Source organism: Callithrix jacchus, chromosome 11 (assembly GCF_049354715.1).
Source record: "Callithrix jacchus isolate 240 chromosome 11, calJac240_pri, whole genome shotgun sequence".
Taxonomy (NCBI): Eukaryota; Metazoa; Chordata; class Mammalia; order Primates; family Cebidae; genus Callithrix; species Callithrix jacchus.
In genome coordinates, this window is record NC_133512.1 from 82,282,891 (window position 1) to 82,307,867 (window position 24,977).

The 24,977-nt window shown below is 40.9% G+C and overlaps 1 protein-coding gene across 7 annotated transcripts in view; it reads right to left on the reverse strand.

Annotated features, from left to right (window-relative positions):
- DOCK4 (dedicator of cytokinesis 4) overlaps positions 1-24,977 on the reverse strand; it is a 487,797-nt gene that overhangs the window by 25,818 nt on the left and 437,002 nt on the right. For all 7 annotated transcript variants that reach the window (XM_078343204.1, XM_078343205.1, XM_002751762.7 and 4 more), the window contains 6 exons: positions 17,206-17,354; positions 15,112-15,198; positions 13,212-13,316; positions 7,997-8,138; positions 6,477-6,643; positions 3,800-3,886 (listed from right to left, as the gene is read on the reverse strand). In XM_078343204.1, coding sequence (XP_078199330.1) covers positions 3,800-3,886; positions 6,477-6,643; positions 7,997-8,138; positions 13,212-13,316; positions 15,112-15,198; positions 17,206-17,354 — 737 coding nt within the window. The remainder of the gene's footprint in view (positions 1-3,799; positions 3,887-6,476; positions 6,644-7,996; positions 8,139-13,211; positions 13,317-15,111; positions 15,199-17,205; positions 17,355-24,977) is intronic.

The window sequence follows — 24,977 nt, forward strand, 5'->3', positions numbered from 1 at the left end:
TAGCTCTAGTGATCTTCTGGACTCAACCTCTGGAGTAGCCAGGACAGCACACATGTGCCACCAGACTGGCTAATTTTTTAAATTTTTTGTTGAGACAGTGTCTCACTACATTGCCCAGGCTGTTCTAAAATGTAGAATAAAAGACCTGGTAAAGTGTGAATGAACACTGTATATTTTATGATCAATGAACTGTTAAATTTTAATGTGACAGTAAGGTTGCAGGGTTTTTTTGAGACAGAGTTTCACTCTTGTTGCCCAGGCTGGAGTGCAATGGCGTGATCTTGGCTCACCACAATCTCCACCTCCCAGGTTCAAGCCATTTTCCTGCCTCAGCTTCCCAAGTAGCTGGAATTACAGTCATGCCCAGTTATTTTTTGTATTTTTAGTAGAGATGGGGTTTCTCCATGTTGGTTAGGCTGGTCTCGAACTCCCGACCTCAGGTGATCTGCCCACCTCGGCCTCCCAAAGTGCTGGGATTACAGGCATGAGCCACCATGCCTGGCACAGGCTTTTAAAAATATGAATGCTAAAATATTTGCAGATGAAGTGATACTACGTCTGAGATTTACTTCGAAAATAGTCGAGAGGGAGCAGGTAGGCGTGGAGATGAAACAAAATTGACCTTTTTGATGGCTGTTGAAGTAATGATGGGTAAGTCAGGTTCATTATATAGTTTCTCTATTTTTGTATGCTATAATTTAAATTTAAAAAGGACACTGGCTGCCATGTATGGAAGAGACTACGGGGATAAGGGGGAAAGCAAACCTTTTAGGAGGCTACTGCAGTGATTGGGCACTAGGTGGCGCTACTGGCAGGGATGCTGAGGAGAGGTTTGATTCTGGGTATACAGTATTTAGAAAGCAGAGGTACATTGTCTTCTGATGGGCAGGATGTGGTATGACAAGATTTTCATTATCTTTAGTTGGATTTAAAAAATTTATGAATTCTAAACTATAAATGTTTGTCTTGATTAAAAACATTTGAATCGGCTTATTTGAATTTTGCGCTTGTTGCCCCAGCTGGAGTGCAGTGGCATGATCTTAGCTCAGCCTGGCTAATTTTTTGTATTTTTAGTAGAGATGGGGTTTTACCATGTTGGCCAGGCTGGTCACGAACTCCTAACCTCAGGTGATCCACTGGCTTCGGCCTCCCAAAGTGCTGGGATTACAGGTGAGCCACTGTGCCCAGCTGGAATGCGTTTACTTCTTAATCTGGACAAAAAAGCACTTTTTTGGGTTTTGAAAACAGAATCAAACTACAGAGGAAACACAATAGTTCAAAGGCATTGATATCTTAACAAAACGTGATAAGCTATTGGGGGGTCTATGACTTAGAAAATAAATGTCCCCAATTTCATCTGAAACCTTTGGTGCCACATGTTTCAGAATTAAGAACTTTTCAGAGTTTAAAAGGCAGTATAGGGCATGTATGGTATATACCCTCAGCAGGATCTAGGGCAGGTTCCTTTGATCGAATGCATTACATTAATAAGGCTGGGTGTGGTGGTTTATGCCTGTAATCCCAGCACTTTGGGAGGCAAAGGCCAGAGGATTATTTGAGCCCAAGAGTTTGAGACTAGCCTGAGCAACATTGTGAGACCTCATCTCTACAACAAATCAGAAAATTAGCCAGTTGTGGTGACACGTTTGTGGTCCCAGCTATTTAAGAGCCTGAGGTGGAAGGATCGCTTGAGCCTGGGAGGTCGAGGCTGCAGTGAGCCATGATCATACCACTGCACTCCAGCCTGGGTGACAGAGCGAGACCCAGTCTCAAAAACAAACAAATACATCAATATTTCTACAGTGAAACACATGAACATTCACACTAAGTGAAATAAAGTTAATAAATGGCCTTACATTAGAAGAGCTCGGGTGTGTTATTAGCTAATGAGCTTTGGAGCCAAACAAATGAAAACATCTCTTGGTTTTCAGATACTGGCATCTGCAGATGAGGAATTTCAATTCAACATGGTGTATTTGTATTGAGTACCTACTACCTGTCCCTGTTCTTGAAGATCTTCTACACTAGGAGTTAAACCAGTAAACCAATAACTGACAGTGAGGACATTCTAGGCAGCAAGAACAAGAGAAAAACACAAAGGTTGTTAAGAGTGGGCTGTGTTCAGGGAACAAAACAGCCAAGTTTGATTAGTTCCGTTTGACGGAACATAAGATTATATATTCCAATAAAGTAGGCAGCTGCTGTTTGAAAGGTTGTGTTTAGTAATACTCCTTTTATCATTATCAGCATGCTGTTTTTATTAGCATTGCATGTATGTGTGTATGACATTTCCAAGGGCCAGGGCCATTGGTGAGACTTCACAGAATTTAATGCTCTGGGTAGTAAGTAGCTGCAAAGGCTCTCTGAATCATTAATGCAATATGGATGGCTAAGAACACTTCTGTGAATTGGACCCATGCCATTCAGCATAATAAGCTTAATAATAATTTTTGAGAACTGCGTTTAGCAGTCTCCCCACTTCCATGGAAGGTACCAGGGCATGACATGTAAGCAACCAGCTTTTGGGGATCCTGGACCTCAGACTGGACAAGAATACAACTGTACTGCTGTAATCTGCTGAATAGAGTTTAGTTTAAATTTTTAAATCCTTAGCTTAATTGAACATGATAAGCTAAGGGTAGTTTCAATGCTGAGACATTTCAAGTAGGACAAGCAATTCTTGAAAAACAATTTGGTCAGGAGCTGTTCATTCTTCTGCATTGACAGGATAGGCTTGTGACCTAAATAAGGTATGAATGACATATTTGCACAACTGGCACACTTCCTATCAGAGAACTATGGCAATGAAATGGTGAGACCCTGGCTCAAAAAAAAACATTAATATTTCTGCAGTGAAACAAATGAACATTCACACCAACTGAAATAAAGTTAATACATGGCTATAATAGATGTAGCAAGGGGGGCTGTGAGATTGCAGGGCTGTGGCTGACATCTAGGTGCTGTCAGGGGGAAGAGCAGCATAGAGAGCTGGGTGCGGTCCCACCGTGGAGGTGGCTGCCTTCCACTGCTGCTCTCCACAACTGGGGACTGGAGCTGGGGCCACATGTTACAACCAGAAAGTTCTTGGGAGCGGTGGTTACCAGGTTCTGTAGTGGCATCCACCGCTCTACTGCTGCTGCTCCACCCAGGACGGCCCAGTGAGACTAATACGCTGCCCTCCTTTCTACTGGGAACTGTAACAACACGGACTTACTGTGCATCGGGCACTGTGCAGAGACTTGACATTAGCCTTCTCCTGCCTGTAAGAGCCATGGCTAGAAAAGATCAGTGTAACTGGCTTTGGAATCAGAAAGATCTGGGTTGGAGTTTCTCTTCAACATCTTGCTATGTGATCTCTGGCAAAGGCTTTTGACCTCTTGTCAAAAATTGCTAAAACAGGAACAAGAATGTGTACCTCACAGCCCTGATAGAATGATTAAATAAGATAAGGCAGTTACTATTAGCACTGGTCTGACACAGTAAGCACTGAAGGTCACACAGCTATAGTAATTAGGAGAGCTGGAATTCCAAGTCTTCTAACTCAAGGGCCTGAGTGGTTTTCTTTTAACATGTAGCAAATCGAGTAGTTTCAAGGAATCCCTCCATCTGGTTGCATTAGGACAATATTAATGTTTACCTTCTCAGCCTTGGCAATAGTGGTCAATACCATCAACACGCACTATTTTACTATGAGTGCTGCCAGGGAATCTGGGTCAAAGGAGAAGTAATGAACATATAGCACAACTCTACGTGAACAACTGTGATGAGAAAGTACTTGAGCATAAGCTCTGATCCTTACCACTTCACGCTTTTCCACTTCAAACCAGCGAGAAATGCCAGGTAAACTCTGCACCAAGTATAATGACGTTCTCTCCACCCAGAGACTCTACAAAACACAAAACAAATTAGGTCCTGCTTATTCCTGTCAGCCTTTTAGTCTTCATTCAAGCACTCACGAAACTACACAGTGAGATATTGCTGAAGCTTATTTTAATAATTCCACTGTATATCATCAAACTTTATTTCCAAGTGAACTAAATGGGCTCCTACTTCAAACAGCAAGCTTAAAAATACAAGAATACGCTATTATGTTATTTTCTTCACTATTTCTCCAAAATTCGAATGTAAACTCTCTTCACTCCTTAACATCTAGCCATTTATATCTAGAAGGGCCAGTCAGACAGTGTATAAGCCAGTTAATGTAAGATGAGAAGAACAGCGTCCTAAGGGAAGAAAAGACTTTAGGAACCAGATGGCAGGATCTGTCTTAAACATGAAGACACCAGGTCCCAAGGCAGCAATGTGACTTGCTCAAAAGCTACATTCTAACTACCAATAGAGCCACCACTAGAACCCAGCCACTAGGATCTCTGACTCTTCCACTCTTGCTAAATCTACTGTGCCACATTTTCTTGGGATTCTTTGGACTGCTGTTAATAGAGGCAAATCTGTACTAAAGCCAGGGTGAGCAACCCCAGGACATGTGAAACCACGCCGCCTTTGGTACAAGCTGCTGTTGATGACAGGCTTCTTTTTTGTCAACCAGGTTTTAGTATCTACGCCTCATCATTCTTATTTAAACCAAGCATATTCCCAAGAGGATAATACAATTTACAAAATTTCTGAAATAGTGCCAGTTACTCAAACCGCAACAAAAAAGGAAGAGTTTCTCTGGGCCAGCCAAGCTGTGCTGAGATGAATAGGGTAGGGATCCTGTGACAAGAGCTCGCAGTGTTCTGGTGGTGACAGGGAGGTAAGCAGATGAATAAGAGCTCAGAGTGAAGAGAAAGGGATGTTCAAAGCTCTGGGGGCCAACAGAGGAGGATGCAGGCACACACGCCAGCCTGGGGGAGGAGGACAGCAGTTCTCAGAGGGGGCGACACGTGAGCTGCATTCTGAGGAGTGAGTAGGAGTTTGCCAGGAGGAGAGAGGGGGTGGCAGCCCTGGCAGGAGAAGCGGCTTGCAAAAGGGCGTGGCAGGAGAGGAAGAGAGGAGGCTGAGAGGGAGGAGGGGTGAGTGGGTTGTGGCGGAGACGAGGCTTCTGGAGGGGCACTTTGGAGCCAGATTCTGAGGGCTATAAATCTGGGGTCAGGTTTATTATTATTGTATTTTTAGGGGGATTGCTGCACCACGGATACCCATTTAAAGTGACAGCCACAGGGAAATGTGGTGTGGTGAAAAAAAAAAAAGGAGTTGGAAAATGTGTTTTAGGATTGAAGCTACTGGTAATTAGAAGGTAACTTTCGACAAATCAGTTGCCTGATTTCAGTGGATTTTTGACTATGTTTTCACTAAAAGCAACTGCAAGGAGAACTGAGTCATAAACTAGCTATATCCTTAACTGATTTTGCAAGGCAAAAAGAAAAATGTAAGTTTCCAGAAAAAAAACAAGAAAATGATCACGCATCTTTTTAATGCTATGCCATTGCTGTCTTCCAGTGGCCCCCTTGCCTTGACGTTTAGCCATCCAATCTCCGCGCACAAGGGACTGCTCTACATTCAATCCCGTCTTAACTCTGAAAAGCTTCCCCTTCTGATCTCCTCTTGGTGGTGAATAATAATTCCTGGAAATACTTCTGGGAGTACTGGAAACTGACACAGGCAAAGCCGACCAAGTGAGCAAATATGAGACAATTGTGTTAGGAGCACATTTCCTAGCTTAAGTGGAGAACATCTGTGATGAAAAATGCTAAGCCAATTAATTCACTCACAAAAATAAGCTAATGTTGCCTTCTTTGTTCTGGTGTGAAATACTAACTGGAGGGTCTCAGTATGTCATTGTTTGCAAAGAAAGGAGCAGCCTCTATTTTATCTGCTGAACAGTCTTGCCCCTTTTCTGCAGTGGGGCTATGAGAAACCTTGTCCCTTTCTGGCTGAGAGGGTACTGAAGTAGGATGGCGTTTTGCAACTACTGAGAACAGAGAACTCAACACACACAAAGAACCCAAGATTTGCCTTTACCCAGAGTCCTGAGAAGTCTGAATTACACACTGTTCTAACAAGAACAAGCAGCAAAATATGGCACATAACTTACCCACTGTACCAGCAGTCTACCCAACTGTTCTCTCTTCAGGAACTCTTTTTCTCTGTTCATTAAGTATTCTTTATTCGTTGAACTTTATGCGAAAATAAACATCTTAAGGTTCCCACAACTAGTTGGACATAATGAATGACTGACTTCAACCATAAGTTCTCAAATACTGCTCTGAGAACCACCAGCATTAGAATTTTATTTTAGGACCTCCTCCCAGACCTACTGAGTCAGAATTCCTGAGCTGGGCACCAGAAATCTGCCTGGTTAGGGAGCACTCCATGTCACTGATACACAGTGGAGTTGCAGAACCAGTAGACTTAATGATTCATATAGTCCCTTCTGTTACTTGACACTAGTCTGGGTAAATATTTACCAAGGGTCACGCCCCAAGAGGTTCGCAGTCTATCTGAGGAGTTGGCATGTTATAAGAGTGGCATGGTACCTTGAATTCATTCTCTTTATCTTTTGTGCCTTTGTGAAAAGGTCTGTCATAGCGGAATTTCCAGATGTGATTCACTTTATAGAAACTTTTGATGTTGTCCGGAACACCCTCTCTCTGCAGGACCTCCTGGCTCTCCGGAATGGGAGTCACCGCATATATCTGCAAATCTAGGATTCAAGAGTCAAGGAGAGAACCTGACTTGGCAAACTCCAAGGAAGTCTGGCTCAGGCTGAGCTACGGCAGAGAGAAGAAGATGGGTAACAATCTTTCCATTTCAGTTGAAGTCATTTAAAAAATTACCAAGAAGATGCCAAGAACTCAGTTCTGGCAAATCCCGTCTCAAACTATGGATCTTGAACTAGTTCTAGGTAGGTGAAGTACCAGCTCGAAATTTCCAAGACCTGTGGATTTGGATATCACTGATTTTTTTTTTTTTTTTTTTTATGTGGGGAAGATCAAAATCATTTGGGCTTTAGGTACTAAGAATTAGCATGATCCTAATTCTTGTTCATGAGACATCTTTCAGTCTGTGCATGACCCATTTAATTTATTATTTGCTTATAATAACATGTAAATACCTATGCAACCACGACCAGAGACAAAAACCCAAACACTGACAATGACTTACATATACCTGTGTGATTTTCTGTGTCCCTAGCCTTCCCATATCTGTGATAACTGCTCTCCCAAATCTTGTGTTGATATGCAGGGTGTTTAGTTATAGTTTATATTTTTAAAAAATTACACTAAAGGGGTATCATATTAACTTCTATATTTACCTCCTCATTTAAAAAAAGAGCAAAATATTTTTCCTGTGTACTTTCTTGCATGTCTTGCATTTTGGATTCTGCTTTGAAATGGCATTCATAATTGTCAGTGGAAGTTTTAGGTGTTTTTTTAAGATCATCAGTTTCAGGAAAAGGCAGAGGGGGTCAAAAAAGAGCGCTGGGGTGAACTGCCTTAGTCTCTAACACCTATGTAATTTCAGCTCAGTTGCCTGTGTTTAGACAATGAGAGTATGAATTATACAGCAATTATTAAGGGCTGTTCAGGATGTCACAGCTAAGAGCCCCCAAAAGATACTGGAGTACCTCTTTCTCTTCCTTTCCTTATCCTAGAATAAAAATATCAGGGCAGGGAAAGGGACAAATCATATGTGCCAGTAAACATAATACTATAATCTTCTTGAACGGAAGCAGTTTCCACATGATATGTCAAATGAAAATTATTCTAAAAGAAATCTCTAAAAAAGAGCGTTAAAAGCAGGGCTGAGCTATATAAGAGGTTTATCAAAAGAGAAAAAATCTTTTAAGAGATTTCTTTCAACTGACATCATGATAATAGAACAATTAAGTTCCATTCAGAAAGAGTTACGCTAAAATTAAGATGATGGGAAAGAGGGAGCAATAAGGATGTGGCTATTGAAAAGGGACTGGTGGCTGAACAACTTTGCATGCAAATGCTCTGCAGCTGAGAGCCAATGCAATCTCACTGAGTCCAGCCCTTGTAGGTGTGGATACACTGAGCTTCTGCCTGGAAGATGGTCTCATCGGGCTGGTTGGCATGCTGCATGGCGATGGCGTGGGGGAACTCGTTTAGCATTCTCTGTTGGAAGGCTTCCAGCCTCTCATAGTCATGCCCTCGACACACAAACTCCTTATTCTGGAGATGAAAGTAAAAAAGAAATTAGAGCTATATAACTGAATGCATTAATTACAACAGATCCAAAAAACATGACTGGCAATAACTGAGCACATACCCATACCAATACACTGTAACAATACGCCGGAACAATCGGAAAACTTTGCCCAATGATTAAAAATGCAGATACAGATCATAAGTTCACTCTTGCCTGCATTTAATAAAACCCAATAGAATACCTCACTCTTCCCAGTTCAATTGCACAAGGAGCAAAGGGATGGGTTCTCAGAGCACCAAAGTATGAAAATGAAGCAACTGTATTCCCTCCAAATGGTAATAAGCACATGGGTAAAGATTATTTTTATAAAGTACATATCAAATTCATGTGGGTAATTTCACAATTTGGAAGAAAAGAAAGTAAATTTTTGGTCTGCTTTTTGTATTGTTTATATGTGTGTGTGTGGTGTGTGTACATATGTCTGTGTGTATGTATGTATGCACGGATGAGTATTCTGCCATTCATGATGCTCTCCTTCAGGAAGAATGATGAAGGTTATTTTTGAGGTAGGTTAAGACAGCTGGAAGGATGGGCAGGTTTCCAAAAAGTACCTGAACGGTCTGATTAGATATGATGGATCTCTAACATTTTAATGATAATGAAATTGTAATTGAGCAGAGTTATTGATGAAGCACACTGCACATCTTATTTAACTCATACAAGCTTGAGAAATAGTCCCGCTCCCCACCCCACCCCATTTTATAATTGGGGAACCAAGGCTTAAAGTCTTTTTTTTTGGAGATGGAATCTCACTCTGTTGTCCCAGCTGGAGTGCAGTGGTATGATTTCGGGTCACTGCAACCTCCACCTCCCGAGTTCAAGCAATTCTTCTGCCTCAGCCTCCTGAGTAATTGGAATGACAAGCATGCACCACCATGCCTGGATAACTTTTGTATTTTTAGTAGAGATGATGTTTCACCATGTTGGCCATGCTGGTCTTGAACTCCTGGCCTCAGGTGATCTACCTGCATTGGCCTCCCGATGTGCTGGGATTACATGTGTAAGCCACCACCCCGGGCCATGGCCTAATGTCTTGAAGTACTTTGTCCACGTGTACTAGATTGAAATTCTGGTCTGAGTCCAAACCTTGGACTCTGTCTACTCTGAACATGGTTTAGTGTATGCAGGAAAAACTCCTAGGAGCTACCAAGACCAAGAAAGCTTGTGGTATCTCAGGCCCTAAAGATCTTCAAGTTAAGGGGAGAGCAGTTTGGGGCCTAAAGGAGCCGAGGCCCAAAGTTTTCAGCTCTATGAGGTTCTCATGTAAAATGCCGTAAAGAGGAACTCCAGGCCACAGTGAGGGAGTGAGAAACAAGTCATGGCAGAGGCTCAGTTCTGCTGCAGGCAGGGAGAGGAAATGCAGCAGGAACTGGGCTGATAACTCTCACCTCGATTCCCCACAAACCCCTAAATAAACGTGATCTTTCGGAAAACACAAGGTTAAGGCAGACACTACCTAGAATTGAGAATCCCATACAATTCTATATAAAACTTGCTAGATAAATGTCACAATTTCCGATGCTGTATTTTAAAAATTCTGCTCAAAAGATAATTAATTTGCTTGGTAAAATAAAAGACAATACATCCCTCTCTGCCTATTACAGGAGCCCCCAAGTAAATATTTAAATATCCTAGTAAATGAAATATATTTTAAAACAATGCTTATATATAACAGCAGTTTGTAAAAATTGGGGCAGTTACTCTAAAAATACAGGCATTCAATGGTATTAAGAAGCCATTTTAAAATAAAGTTTTGGGTCTGACATTTGGGTTTCCAAGAAATAAAGCATCTTCCTTATCAGTACTCTTTTTTTCCTGAAAAAAATCATAGCTTTATTGAGATATAATTCATATATAACAAAATCTACCTTTTAAAAATGTGCAACTCAGTGGTTTTCAGTATATTTATAGTTTTGTGCAATGATTAGCAAAATTTGATTTCAGAATCTTGTCATCATATCAAAAAGAAACCCTCTACCTGCTAGCAGTCACTTCCTACTTACCCTTCCCTCGGCTCCTGGCAAGCACAAAACTGCTTTCTGTTTGCATGGATTTGCCGATTACGGAGTTATACAATGTGGCTGGCCTTTTGTGACTAGCTTCTTCTACTTAGCATAATATTTTTAAAGTTCATCCACTCTGGGGTACATATAGGTATTTCCTTTTTATTGCTGAGTATCTTTGCATAGACATGCTGCATTTTGTTTAATCAGTTAATAGACATTCATCAGTTAATAGACATTTGGGGAGTTTCTACATTTTGGCTATTATGAATAATGCTGCTATGAAGATTCAGGTACAGGTATCTGTGTGAATATATATTGTCAACTTTCTTTAGTATGTATATAAAAGTAGAACTCCTGGTTCATATTTATCAACATTTAAAAAATAACCCATTTTCTTTTCTTTGTTTTTTCTGAGACAGACAGTCTCAACTGTCACCCAGGCTGGAGTGCAATGACTCAGTCACAGCTTACTGAAGCTTTGACTCCTGAGCTCAAGCAATCCTCCTGTCTCAGCCTCCCAAGAAGCTGGAACCACAGGCACGTGCCACCAAACCTGGCTAATTTTTAGTACAGACAGGGTCTCACTATGTTGTCCAGGCTGGTCTTGAACTCCTGGGCTCAAGTGATCCTCTGGCCTTGGCCTCCCAAAGTGCTGCGATTACAGACATGAGCTACCATGCCCAGCCAAATAACCCATTTTCCATGAGGAGAAAAAACCCTACTTAGATCATAAAATTGTATAAATGTATTTATTTGACTCTTAAAAATTATCTTGGAAATTGATCAAATGACATAAGACTTCTGGCCTCAAGCAATTCTCTTGCCTTCGCCTCCCAAAGTGCTGGGATTATAGGTGTGAGTCACCTATATTAATATTGATATTTGTTTGTTTTTAAATCCAAGGACAGACTAGAATGTGATTCCTTAAAAAACATGTCTGGCTCAGGGATTCTGAAGAGTGTAGTGCCCTTTAGAAACCAACAGAGGGGGACCCTTCTCTTTCATTTAGAAGAAAATGCCATTTATACCCAGGGAAGCTATTTATAAAAGAAGGCTGATATAGAAGATTGATTTAATTGACTTTTTAAAAAAAAACGTATTCTATTAGCTAATGCAGATTTCCAATTTGCTAAACTGTATTTAAAATTATTACTCTTAAACTTCCAAATTTTTTAAAATTTATACTCTTAGTTAAAATCTTTCAGACGTAACTCTGTCAACAGAGTCATGTCTGTCTGTGCTAATGGAGGGAGGTGACCTATGGCGGCAGAGTCTCGTCTAGACCCCGCCATGCAATCCCCAGCCCTGTGTGTGGCTACAGCTCTAGTCTGTCTGCTGCTCCACTCAGAACCTGGATCCAGGCCATCTGCAGTGCTTAGAGGAGATGCTCAGAACAGCTTGGGACCAGCTACACCTCCAAAACTTAGCCTTTTAAATTCAACATCTATTCTGACTTCGCGATTTTTTGACTTTTATTTATTTATTTATTTATTTGAGATGGAGTTTCGCTCTTGTTACCCAGGCTGGAGTGCAATGGTGCTATCTCGGCTCACCGCAACCTCCGCCTCCTGGGTTCAAGCAATTCTCCCACCTCAGCCTCCTGAGTAGCTGGGATTACAGGCATGCACCATCATGCCCAGCTAATTTTTTGTATTTTTAGTAGAGACGGGGTTTCACCATGTTGACTAGGATGGTCTCGATCTCTTGACCTCGTGATCCACCCGCCTCAGCCTCCCAAAGTGCTGGGATTACAGGCTTGAGCCACTGCACCCGGCCTTATTTTTATTTTTTGGGGGGTCTTGCCTTGTTGTCCAGACTGGTCTGGAACTGGGCTCAAGTGATACTCCTATCTCAGCCTCCCAAATTACTGGGATTACAGTGTGCCACTGTGCCTATTTGCTGCTGTTTTTGATCAGGACTCAAGATTTACTCTGTTTTTAGGCAGGCCCACCTGTAGAGTCAGCTTTGTGACTACACACAACATCGTGTGGAGTCTCTCAATGCAACAAGGAGATTTCTCACTGTCTGTGTAGCACCTGAATACATGGCCATTTCAATCCACTAAAGAAAACATTTGTTCCATGTGATACTAAAACAAACCTGTATTGGATATTTTTGGATCTACCTATCTATTTCATTCTGAAAGGCAGGTAAGTTAATGATGATTAGTAAACAAACAATAAAGTGAAATCTTTCCCTTTTCTCTTCTGCCAATATACCCATCCTATTGTCCTGTCATATGTGCTGATAGTTACATAAGACTTAGGTAAACACAAACATCAAAATATTTGTATATTGAGAACTAAAGTTGTAACAAATTGATTCAATTTTATAAATTATCCCAGATACCTTTCCTTAGTTGCTTGGGGAATTACATTTGCTCTTTTAAGCAAAAAAATTTTTTTTTACAAGGAAGTGTTCAATAAACATTCAAACACAGAAGACACTACTTGGCAGAATGTGAAAAATGAAAAGAATGGCGGTGAATATTTTATTACCTTGGAAGTATCTCAGAATGTCTGAAAATTTTCCCTTCGTAGAAATGGAGTTTATACTAGCAATAAATCGGGTCTTTTTGCTGGGTGACATTTATCTTTTTACAAATTCATCAAAATAGTCCAACAATACTCCTTACATGGTGGAGGAGGAAGGGTTTTCATGATGTGAAACTGCATGGTTTTCTATACTCTGCAACTCCAAGACTCCTGAAGTGCTTGACCGTTTTTTCTCTGATACTAACTCGATGGAAATTGCAGACTGAATTAAAATAGTGGATATTATATGAGGGAAACTATAATTATCAAAGACTGCTCACAAAATATACTAAATTTAGGAAGGGGTTGATTGCCCTCTCGGAAATTACTTAAAACAAGGCATTCTAGATTAATACAGTGTCTGCAAAGTAAAAGTTTAAAAAAAGTCTCATGAATATTATTACCTGTCATAGAAAATGTCATTAACATTTTAGTTTTCTTGATTGGGGTATCTATATGAGAACTATGGAAGCAAATTAAATAGTATATTACTTACTCTTAAGAAAAATGGAAATTTTTTTCCATAAAATCCAACTCTGAAGAACTCTGGTTCAAGACGTTGCTGGTCCATAATTTTGTCATACAAAGAGGCTTCCATCATCTAGAAAGCACAGGAAAAGGTCTAAGCATTTTATCTCATCTTTCAGTTCCATCAAGTTCATAGCACAAGATTTCTTTTTTATATAAAGGAGAACTTTATTTTAAGTGAGTTTGCTGAAAAGAAAGTTTGACTTTCTTTTGATGCTTTAAGTCGGGGATTGGCAAATTTCCTCTGTGAATCTCCAGAGACTGTTTTATATTTTACAGGCCATATCGTCTCAGCACAACTACTTAATTCTGCTAGGCCCACAGGCTGCAGTTTGCTGACCCCTGCTTTAAAGGCTCAAGTGTATTATCATATGCTATCACCAGGGAAAAATTATTTCTATGCATGTAGTCTATCAAGAAAAATATTTCCTTCACAATTAAGTAGAAATTAACATGAACTATTAGAGGCAAAACCTTTCTAGAGAATTCTCGTGCCAGATGTACTTACCTGTGAGTTTGCTTCCACCTGGCACATGGTAACTCAGGACATTTGGAAGGTGCAATCTTGCACAGGTTGGGCAAGGATAAAACAAACCAAAGGAGACTCATAGTGCAAAGTGCTGCCTGGGCTGAAAGCTCTTAAGTGCGCCTGACAATGTTGAAACTATGAAGCATATAAACCTTATGGTTTCCCATTCATGATATTATCATCCCCAGGGTTTCCAGAGAAAGACTAATATTACATTTGAAGACTCCCACCTCTATCCTCCATCTAGTAACAGCACCCCAAAGAGCAGTTGGCATGAAGTATAATGCTTTGGGTTTATAAAAATCTTAGTGACTATGGCACCCAAGGGCTCTCACGAGTAAACATCATCACCTCGCTTCTGTTACAGGGACAGGATGCCAAGATGTGAACGACAATGTTTTTATATAAAACTGCAGTGCCTGCCAGAGTCAACATGATGGACTGAAGTTAAAACAAGTTTTTTCTCTTTCTTTTTCATTTCAGGAGAAGTATCGATGAACTGCTGACATGAAATACTGTGCCAAAAGGACGGAGTCAGTTCCTGCCAGTTGAATAAATTCCTTGTTGGTATATAAGGAATTTTATGAGCGGTTACAGATTGACGGTATTCTCTCTTAAATGGCTACCTCAAAAGGCAATATTGTAATCTTTTTTTTTTAATGTATAAAAACTGATGATCCTATTTTAGAAACCCCTAAGAACTTAAGCAGTCAGCAGGATCTTGTGTATTACAAGACAACACAAATGTTCATGTCACTAAAAGAGTAAGGACTTGGAGGGCAGGGAGGACTTGTCTGAACCTAAGAGCAAAGCAGTTATAAGACATTTGGTTTAGAGAAAAAGAGCGCTCAACTCCTTAAGCTCTTAGGTACTGAAATGTCAATCTAAGTCTAGTAAATAAAAATACATTGCTGAAGCTAAAGAGAGGTGACACCTACAGAATTTGGCCCTAAATTACTTAGAAATAGGTCAGCCACTCCTACAGATTTGCAGATTATGGGACTAAGAATGGTCTACTACTACAGAAACTTACGTATAAGTAGAAACTACAAGGGTAGAGATTTTCCACAATAAACAAAGTACTAATCCTGGATTAGATTGTATATTTCATACGTGGTGTTTAAAACAGGTCAAGTGCTTGCTTTTTGTATATTAAATAAAAGTATTACACAAATCAGTTTGCTATATCTCTGTATAAATAGCTGAGTATGCTTCAGAGGAAACACTTATCTTAAAAAAGGTTTCTACAAGACCATAAAGTTAATTTCATAGAACCACACTGGAAAGCTAATCACAAAGAGAGGCTATGGCCTGATCAGGATTCATCTAGGCACCTTACCCGCATCTTGCTCAGGTTTCGGTAGTCATAGTAACTCTCATACTGCTCTGCAATCTTTCGGCACAAGATAATGCCATTCTCCCAGCACTGTGGACAAATGAATGATATAAGTGGAACCATCCGACAACATTCACTTACTTCTACCCAAAAGTCGGAACATGAGTGCTTTTAGAGCACCAAGCCTTACTCCTTAATCTTTATAAAACATATCTTTAATTGTATCATTGAGACTTTAAGCTTGAAAACACTATGTAATCAAAATGTAAATTATTAAAAATCCTTTGAATGCTGGAAATGATAATCTACCACAACAGTCATCAATATATGGTACATGAACAACATTTTCTGGTGTCATTCCAGAATCATCATCTTGAAATAACTATAGTTCCAAAATGGCCAAGTACATGGCTCTAAACAGGCCCTCAGTGCAGAGGGGAGAATTACCACCGACTCCTAAGGCCCAATTATTTGTGACTGGTACCCTGGATTCTTTGTTTAGCTTAGTTGTGCTTGCAAATTGTGAGAGGTCTAACCCAGCTGGTTACTCTCAGCAGAAATGCAAAAATTCTTTGATCTAGCATAGGTGTCGGCAAATGTTTTCTACAAAAGGCCAGGAAGTCAACACTTTAGTCTCTGAGGACCATATAGTCTTTATCACAACTGCTCGATTCTATCAGAGCACCAAAGCAGCCGTAGACACAAATGAGCATGGCTGTGTTCCAACAGAATTCAAGACCACTAAAATGTGAATTTCATATCATTTTCACATGTACCAAAATGTTATGATTCCTTTGATTTCTTTCAACCATTTAAAAATGTAAAAGACATTTGTAGCTTTGGAGCTGTATAGAAACAGGCAGTGAGCATTTGACCTGTGGACCAGTTTGCAATCCCTTATCTAGCACAAACTCCTGGGGATGGGCCAATAATTGAATCCAGAGAGTTTGTGCCACCTTATCTCACGGGTGGAAACTTGACAACAGGAGGGCACAAAAACATTTCTTTTGTTATTCATGTGATGATATGTCAGTATAGCTAAATAATAAAGGAAGATGTTAAAGAGTCAATTTCCTTGCATCAAATTTTTATGTGCCCAATTATATTTTGTAAACGAATGATAGCCATTGGTTGTATTTTAATTTTCTGTTTAACGTTTGCAATTTGGAAGATATATTTAAGTCTAAGACACGTACCACCAAAGCATCCAAGTGTTCAAATCCAACAAACAATGGTGGTCAGATTCACTAATTTTTTAAAAGAGTACTACAAGCCCTTGGAGAGGGGGAGGAAGTGGAGGGAGGTGATGTACTGAATTGCTTTATTAGGCCAGTGAGGTTTCTTCAACACCCCAAGACATCTCTTACATACATGATGGGATGCCACAAAATTCTTTAAACAAATTAGTTTCACATATTTTATCTTAAAGTAGAATAAGTCAGAATGCATGCCAATTTCAGGCGAGTGTGAGGGTGACGATGGTTTTTCAGAGAATACCTGGGTGCTATGGTCTGCATGTTTGGTTCTCCTGCAAATTCATATGTTGAAATCCTAACCCCCAGGGTGATGGTATTAGGAAGTGGGGTCTTTGGAAGTGATTAGGTCATGAAGGTGGAGCCCTCATGATTGGTAATAGTGCCCTTACAAAAGAAGCCCCAGAGAGCTAGCTAGCCCCTGTTGCCATGTGAAGACACAGCAAGATGGCCCTCACCAGACTGAGAAATACATTTCTGTTGTTTATATGCTACCCAGGCTATGGTATTTTGCGAAAGCAGGCAGGAGTGAACTAAGTTACTGGGGATCAGAATCTCTAAATTGGTATTTATCAAAGTGTAATGAAATGGTTACACACTGAACTCTCCTAGGGTCCTTGTTAAAACCACAGATTCCTAGCCTTGTGCCAGACAAGACACGAATCTGAATGACTAGGAGTGAGGCCTAGGAATCTGCATTTTAACAAGCTTTTGGGTGCTTCTAATACACGTTAAAATGGTGAGAGTCCCTACTCGAGGTGGGCTTCATAAACTAGAAATGAAGGAAAAGGGACATCAACACCATCACCCTAGGAGGGACCCCGGGTGGGGCAGGGCCACTTACTTTGCCTCTGTCAAAGTTCTGGATGATGGTGAGGTGCAGGTGCTCTTTGCGCTGCCATTCTGTTTGCATGGGGTAGGTCAGGAACTCCCTGAGGGGCCGATCAGACCATTCCAGTAGCTCGTCATACAAGAGGAGGGTATATGCAGCTTCTGCAAGTCACATGGGAAGGCAATGACTGAGACAGGACCCCAAACCATATTCCCTCAAATGTGGCCAGTTTCCGACAAACTGGGAAAAAATACTACTTTCTGAATTTCGTGATATAGCAGAAAAATGCCCAGAATATATGCAGCAGCAGGGTTATGAATGAGAACTTCCCAGATGATGGACTTGGACTTATCAGAGATCTGTACTTCATCTTTTGGTTTCCCTGTATTTTCTGTTTCATTTTTTGCTTGTTGTTTTCCCTAAAATATCTGTATGCTATGGCATAATAAAAATGTGCAAGGATATCTTGCTGTTGCTGGTTCAAAGATGTGGGGAGACAGGCCTTCATGTGCTGGGAGAGTTCACTAGTAAGTTCCTTGGGGACTATGAGCATTTTCCAAAGGGCAGGCTTAGGAAACAAAAAATGGCAAATTCTTCAGGATAATAAATGGCTGAAAAATTAAAACTTTTAGAGAAAACTTTTAGTGAGGAGAGAAGCCAGAGAGGAGCTGAGTGAAGGAAAAAAAAAAAAAGAAGAAAAGAAAAAAATCTAGCAACAGGGTCAGGGATTAGAGAGGGTGGAAGTACTGGATGAGGATGGGGTGTTTGTGGGGGAGGGTAGGGGTGTTTGTGGGGGAGGGTAGGGGTCTTGGGGAGGGTAGGCATGTTTGTGGGGGAGGGTAGGGGTGTTTGTGGGGGGGAGGGTAGGGGTGTTTGGGGGGGGAGGGTAGGGGTGTTTGTGGGGGAGAGGATAGGGGTGTTTGTGGGGGAGGGTAGGGGTGTTTGTGGGGGAGGGTAGGGGTGTTTGTGGGGGAGGGTAGGGGTGTTGGGGAGGGTAGGGGTGTTTGTGGGGGAGGGTAGGGGTGTTTGTGGGGGGTAGGGTAGGGGTGTTTGTGGGGGAGGGTAGGGGTGTTGGGGAGGGTAGGGGTGTTTGTGGGGGAGGGTAGGGGTGTTAGGGAGGGTAGGGGTGTTTGTGGGGGAGGGTAGGGGTGTTTGTGGGGGGTGGGGTAGGGGTGTTTGTGGGGGGTAGGGTAGGGGTGTTTGTGGGGGAGGGTAGGGGTGTTTGTAGGAGAGGGTAGGGGTGTTTGTAGGAGAGGGTAGGGGTGTTTGTGGGGGAGGGTAGGGGTGTTTGTGCGTGTGAGAAATAACTGCTGCCGGTTGTGTGATATGATCCCCTTGCACAGGATGACCCCACAAATCTTCTGTAAAGACTCTGATATCATTATATGCTTGGCATGATTGGATTTCCTGCAGAAACAAGGGGTGATTTTCCACATGCTCACAAGTGGGAAAGGTGACCTACGGATTTAACTATAGTTGGCAGATAGTGTATTTGACAGAATACCTGTCATTCTGTAGGTCTCTCCTTTTCCTGAATTGTAAATACAGCCAAATAGATCAAGAATAGGAATCAGATTTAATTGTCATTGATAAAGGACTATAATTTTTTTCCTCTAATGTCAGAATAGCCAACTCATTTACTAAATTGAATAAAATGGACAAATACTTATGTCATTAATTCACTTACCTCCATCTCATAGGTTTCTCAAAAGACATAATAATAGCTTTTAAGATGGTATCAATAATAGTAATTCCTTTTCTTCATTTATTCGCCTTTAGGGTAACTACACATAAAGCCCTAAAGTAATAAGCTAAGTTATAATACTATGATGTGGCCATCTCCATGTAAAAAAGATAGTTGCATTAGAAGGGCCAGGGCCCTATCACAGGCTCTGGTCTTTTTTCTTTTCAATTAACTTTGGTGAGCGTACACAATACCCTGGTTCAATTATTATTGTGAAAGCTTTCCTAACTCACCAGCAGTCTCTTATCCCACTGCACTCAGTTTGCACAGTTACCAATACGAACTTCTTTCAATGCAAATAAATGATCATGTTGCTTCCCTGGTTAAATGATCATGTTGCTTCCTCTTAGTAGCTCAAACGATAAATTTAGGCCTCTGTTTGTTGCTCATGATCTGGTTCTTACCAGCCTCTCTACCCACATTTTCCCATTGGCCCTCTATGTAGTACAGGTCTGAAAGAGCCCACCTACATCTCTTTTAAGAAGCTTTAGTAGCTGCTGAGGCTCCAGTCCCCATAGTTGGAGCCCCTGGACCCCAGTATCCACTTTCTGGGAATGAGCAAGATGCATTGTGGTCCAGAGGCAGCTGGGCGCAAGAAAGCTGCCCGACAGGGACAGGGATGCCTTCTGTTGCATGCACTCTTGCTGGCCTCTTTCTTTAGGGGATTGAATGTCAAATGGACAGAGAGAGCAGCCACTAAAGGGTGACAGTGGACACAGACACAGAGCTGAACCACCATAACATAGCCAGCCATGGAAGACTACTCTGACTGCACAAGAATTATAATAACCAGATCTTCAGATCAGTGCTATTATTTCAATAGGCATCTAGTTTTCTCTGACATCCCTGGGATGATTTCCTGATGTTTAATTCCCCATGTATCTTTATAATAAATGCTAAGTATCTAAGGAAACCCTATGCATATCTTTGTTCTTGCATCCACACTCTTTGCTCTTGTCATCTGAACAAACTGTGGTTCCTCTCACATACCTCTCTGATTTATACCTAAGGGCCTCACAGCTTGGGCCTGCTAGACCTTCTTTCTCCCTTAGCTGATAAATAACTCCTCCTTTCTTTTAATGACCCAGCTCAGGACTTACCTTCTTTGTCACTCAAATTTCCTTTGTGCTGGCAGTACTCACATGCTGCTAGCATATGAGTACTCAGAAAATACCCTAGAGACTAACTGATCATTTCAAAGGATTAGGAGGACTGACGGAAGCCCTTCCCACAGCTGCCCACAGGCAGTGATGACTTCAAGGGCAATGAAGGTCAAATTTACAGAGACAGAATAGAAGAGGTGTTGTCAGGGGTAAAAGGAATGGAGAATCAGTGTTTAATGGGTACAGAGTTTCAGTTTGGGAAGATGAGAAAAGTTCTGAGCCGGGTACAGTGACTTGTGCCTGTAGTCTCAGGTACTCAGGGGCTGAGGCCAAGAGTTCAAGATCAGCCTTGCTAACATAGTGAGTCCTCATCTCTAAAAAAAATTATTTTAAAATCAGCTACGTGTGGTGGCACATGCCTGTAGTCCCAGCTACTTGGGAGGCTGAGTCAGGAGGATCACTTGAGTTTAAGACCAATCTGGATGATATAGTAAGATCCCCATCTCAAAAAAAAGAAAAGTTCCGGAGGTGGATGGTGGTAATGGCAATGCAACAATATAAATATACTTAATACCACTGAACTGTACACTTAAAAATGGTTAAGAGGGTAAATTTCATGTTATGCACAATTAAAAACAAAAAGAGGCTGGGCACGGTGGCTCAGGCCTATAATCCCAGCACTTTGGGAGGCTGAGGCGGGTAGATCACCTGAGGTCAGGAGTTCAAGACCAGTCTGGCTAACATAGTGAAACCCTGTCTCCATAAAAATATAAAAAATTAGCTGGGCGTGGTGGCAGGCACCTGTAATCCCAGCTACTCAGGAGGCTGAGGCAGGGGAATCTCTTGAACCTGTGAGGCGAGGTTGCAGTGAGCTGAGATTGCGCCACTGCTCTCCAACCTGGGCAACAAGAGTGAAACTCCATCTCAACAAAACCAAACCAAAACCAAAAGAGCAATGAAGGTCTCCAGTCCCCAGATGCTTTTCCAATCAGGCTTAGTCTTGTAAGGTCCTGGGATGGATGGAATGCCAGGTGTGGGTGAGGTGCCCTGGGAAAGCCTGGGAAAAGAAGGCATTGGCAGGCAATCAGATGAAGCTGACAAATGACTGAGTGATGGCATGGAAAAGGTGTGAAGACAAATTACACCTGTTTCAGAATTTGATTTGGGAAAAGGACAACATATATCTGAGATAAACTGTGTCTAGAGGAAGCGGTAGTAAATTATTAATCCCATTCTACCATTTTGAGAAGTGTATTACAAGGACACCAATACACAAAAAGAAATAACACAGAAGAGTAGAGATGAATTAGGAATGGAGGATGCTGTCACAAAAGGCTGGAAAAGGGTTACGTCACTTATACAGAATCCTAGAAAGACAGAAACGTTTTCCATCAATTTCACTTTCTCCAAGGACAGAAATGACCTAATAGAGAAGAATAAAATGTTACATGGGAAAAGAACTTATTTCTTGTGACTTTGGGGAACATAAGGACTGCAAGTTGAGTAAACAAAGAAAAAAGATTTATCCATTTTCGAAATATAATCAGACAAATTTGGACTTTATTTCAGAGAATAAAAATATATCTGTTAAATATCTGGAATAGCTTGTCCTCAGTTTCCTCCCTCATTTCTCTTTTTATGAACTTAAAAATTTTAAAGACAGTTTACTGTTTGTATTTCCTTTTTGAATTGAGAATTACCAATATTGAGAGAGAAAATCTGCTTACCAGGTATTAGTATTTAATTAAAGGGTACATTAACTCATGATACATTTATTTAAATCTCACATTGCGGGGCACTATTCTAAGCACCAAGAAGACTAAGGGTAAGAAAACATCACCGTTGGCTGGGCAAGGTGGCTCACGCCTGTAATCTCAACACTTCAGGAGGCCAAAGTGGGTGGAGCTCAGGAGTTTGAGACCAGCCTGGACAATATGGCAAAACCCTGTCTCTACCAAAAATACAAAAAATAAAAATAAAAAAAATTAGCCACGTGTGGTGGCACATGCCTGTGGTCCCAGCTACTTGAGAGGCAGAGGTTGCAGTGAGCCAAGATTGTGCCAATACATTTCAGTCTGGGTGACAGAGTGACACCCTGTCTCCAAAAAAAAAAAAAAAAAAGGAAACATTATTGCTGTGCTGTTCTCAAGGAAGCTTTTAACGTTAGATTATCCATATATACATGCATGCACGTACATACACAACAGATAATTATCAATAAAAAACAGTTTGATAGGTACTTTAATAGAAATCTGGGGTCAGGTGTGGTGGCTCAGACCTTCAATCCCAGCACTTTGGGAGGCTGAGGCAGGTGGATCACCTGAGGCCAGCAGTTTGAGATCAGCCAGGCCAACATGGTGAAACCCTGTCTCTATGAAAAATACAAACAAATTTTCCCAGGCATGGTGGTGGGCACCTGTAATCCCAGCTACTCAGGAGTCTGAGGCAGGAGAATCACTTGAACCTGGGAGGCGTTGGTTGTAGTGAGCTGAGATTGCACCACTGTACTCCACCGTGGGTGCCAGAGTGAGACTCTGTCTCAAAAACAAAACAAAACAAAAAAATCTGGAAAAAATGCAACAAGAAAAATCACACAGCCTATGGGAGAAGGATTGTGGGGCATGGAGATATTGAGAGAAAGAGAAGAAAAAGAACTTCAGGAGGGTGATGGCTGCATGGAAAAGAGGGTGATGGAGCTGATCCTGAAGGATGAAAGGAAGGGATGTGGTATAAGTGGTAAGATGAGGCTGAATAGACAGGCATTGATTCAATTACAACAGATCTTAAATAAAGAATTTGAAGTTTATTTTGTAGAACACGTAAATTGACAAGAGAGTGATATCTAGAGAAGGAGTTGGCAAACTTGTTCTTAAGGGCCACGAAGTAACTAATTTAGGCTGTGGGCTTTATCTCTACTGCTCAGTTCTGCCACTGTGGTGCAAAAGCAGAAACAGACAATACACAAATAAGTGGGGGTGGGTGAGCTGTTATAAAACGTCCTTTAGAAAATCAGGTGGCTAGCCTGTAGGTTGTAGTTTGTTGACTCTTGTTCCAAAGAATAACTCTGGTGATTGTTCAGAGGCAGTTGGGTGAGAAATGATGAAGGCCTAACTGAGGCAGTGAAAGTGGGAACAGTGAAAAGGAAATGGTTTGAGAGATTTTTAGGAAACAGAATCAATAGAACTTCATGAATGATTATTTGAGGGAGGCTAGAAAAGTTGAAGATACATCAGGGTCTTCTGATTGAGTAAACAGTGATGCTATTACTAAGACAGTGGAACCACAGCTAGAGGAATGCATAAATTCTGAAAACACAAGTACCATTTCAGAAAGGATTCCCTTACTCTTTTAAAGCTGGGGGAGAAGCCATGATTCAGGAGTTCCTTGGAAGAACAGTGTGGCAAAAAACCAAGATTTGTAGTTCCCAAATCTAATTAAAGAGTCCGGTTTAAGATGGAGTACATACATTCCACCCTATCTCTCCCACTGACTACAACTAAACAGCCTGGAGAGACGATGTAACACAACTATTGGAGGACTCTGAAAAGTAAGTAAGAGCAGATGGACTGAGGAAGAAAATTAATACTTAAAGAATGACCATATCATATTTAATTTTCTGCTTTTATTTTTTGCCTCTCAAGTCTCCTGGCTTAGACTACCTGTTTCCTAGAATTGCAAATTGGAACAGATAAAAAAAGCTCCAAAAAGGTTTCTTCAGTCAGAGTACTGGGTAGAAGATCCTCTGTGGGGAAAAGCTATGTAGACATTTCTGGCCTCACTCTGAGTCTCAGAAACAAAGTTGCACACTGTAGGGGTGGCCTTGGGGGCAGTGGCAATGGCAGTAGTGACTTCAATGTGCTTTTTTTTTTTTCACTGCCTTGCCCACAGAGAGACCTACTGCAAAAAGTGCATCATGGCATGAAGAGGATCACGCCTTGGCTATATAGCCAGATTACTAAAAAAGGAAACCCTTGGGAGGCAGGAAGAATGGGGAGGATCACAGAGAGCTTAAGAAAGGGATATTAAACTCTGCGTATGAAGTCAGATTCATTTCCAAGGTTCACAAGTGTAGTTATGTTGATCTGTTAAGATTTTAAAAGTTAATGTCTTCCTAAAGAGTTTAACAGAATCCAGAGTCCTATTAAGATAATATTTACAAGGTCTAGAATATAATCCAAAATTATCTGACTTTAAAAAAGCTAAACAACTTTCAAAGGGCAAAAGCAATCAATAGATGCCAACCCCAACTTGATACAGATGTTAGAATTATAGACAAACTATGAAGCAATTATTATAACCGTGCTCCATGAAATAAAGGTGAACATTTTTGAATAAATAAAAAGATAGACGTTCTTTGCAAAGGAATTGAAGGTGTAAAAACAAAATAACTACATGGAAATTTTAGAACTGAATAATACCAAAAAAAAAAAAAAACCCATTTCACTGGAAAGCTCAATAGCTAAATGAAGTCACAGAAGAACATCAGTTTACTTAAATCAATAGATATTAGTGATCAGAAAAAAAAGGATTGAAAAAAAATGAACAGAGTTCTGGGAACCTATGGAACAACATCAAAAGGCCAGACATTCATGCCATTACAGTCCTCAAAATGAGGAGAAGAACTGGTAAAGAAATATATTTAAGGAAATAATGCTTGGAAACTTCCTGAATTTGGGAAAGGAAATAAATGTACAGATCCAAGAAACTCAGCAAACCCAAACAGGTTAAACTAAACAGGAAAACCATGCCCATACATGTGATAATCAAACCACTGAAAACCAAAAATAAAGCCCTAAAGACAACCAGAAAACAGTTACATACTTCATGTAGGTGGGTAATTTATTTTTTTTTTATTTTTGAGACAGGGTTTTGGCTCTGTCCTCCAGGCTGGCGTATAGTGGTGTGATTTCGGTTACTGCAGCTTCTGCCTCCCAGGC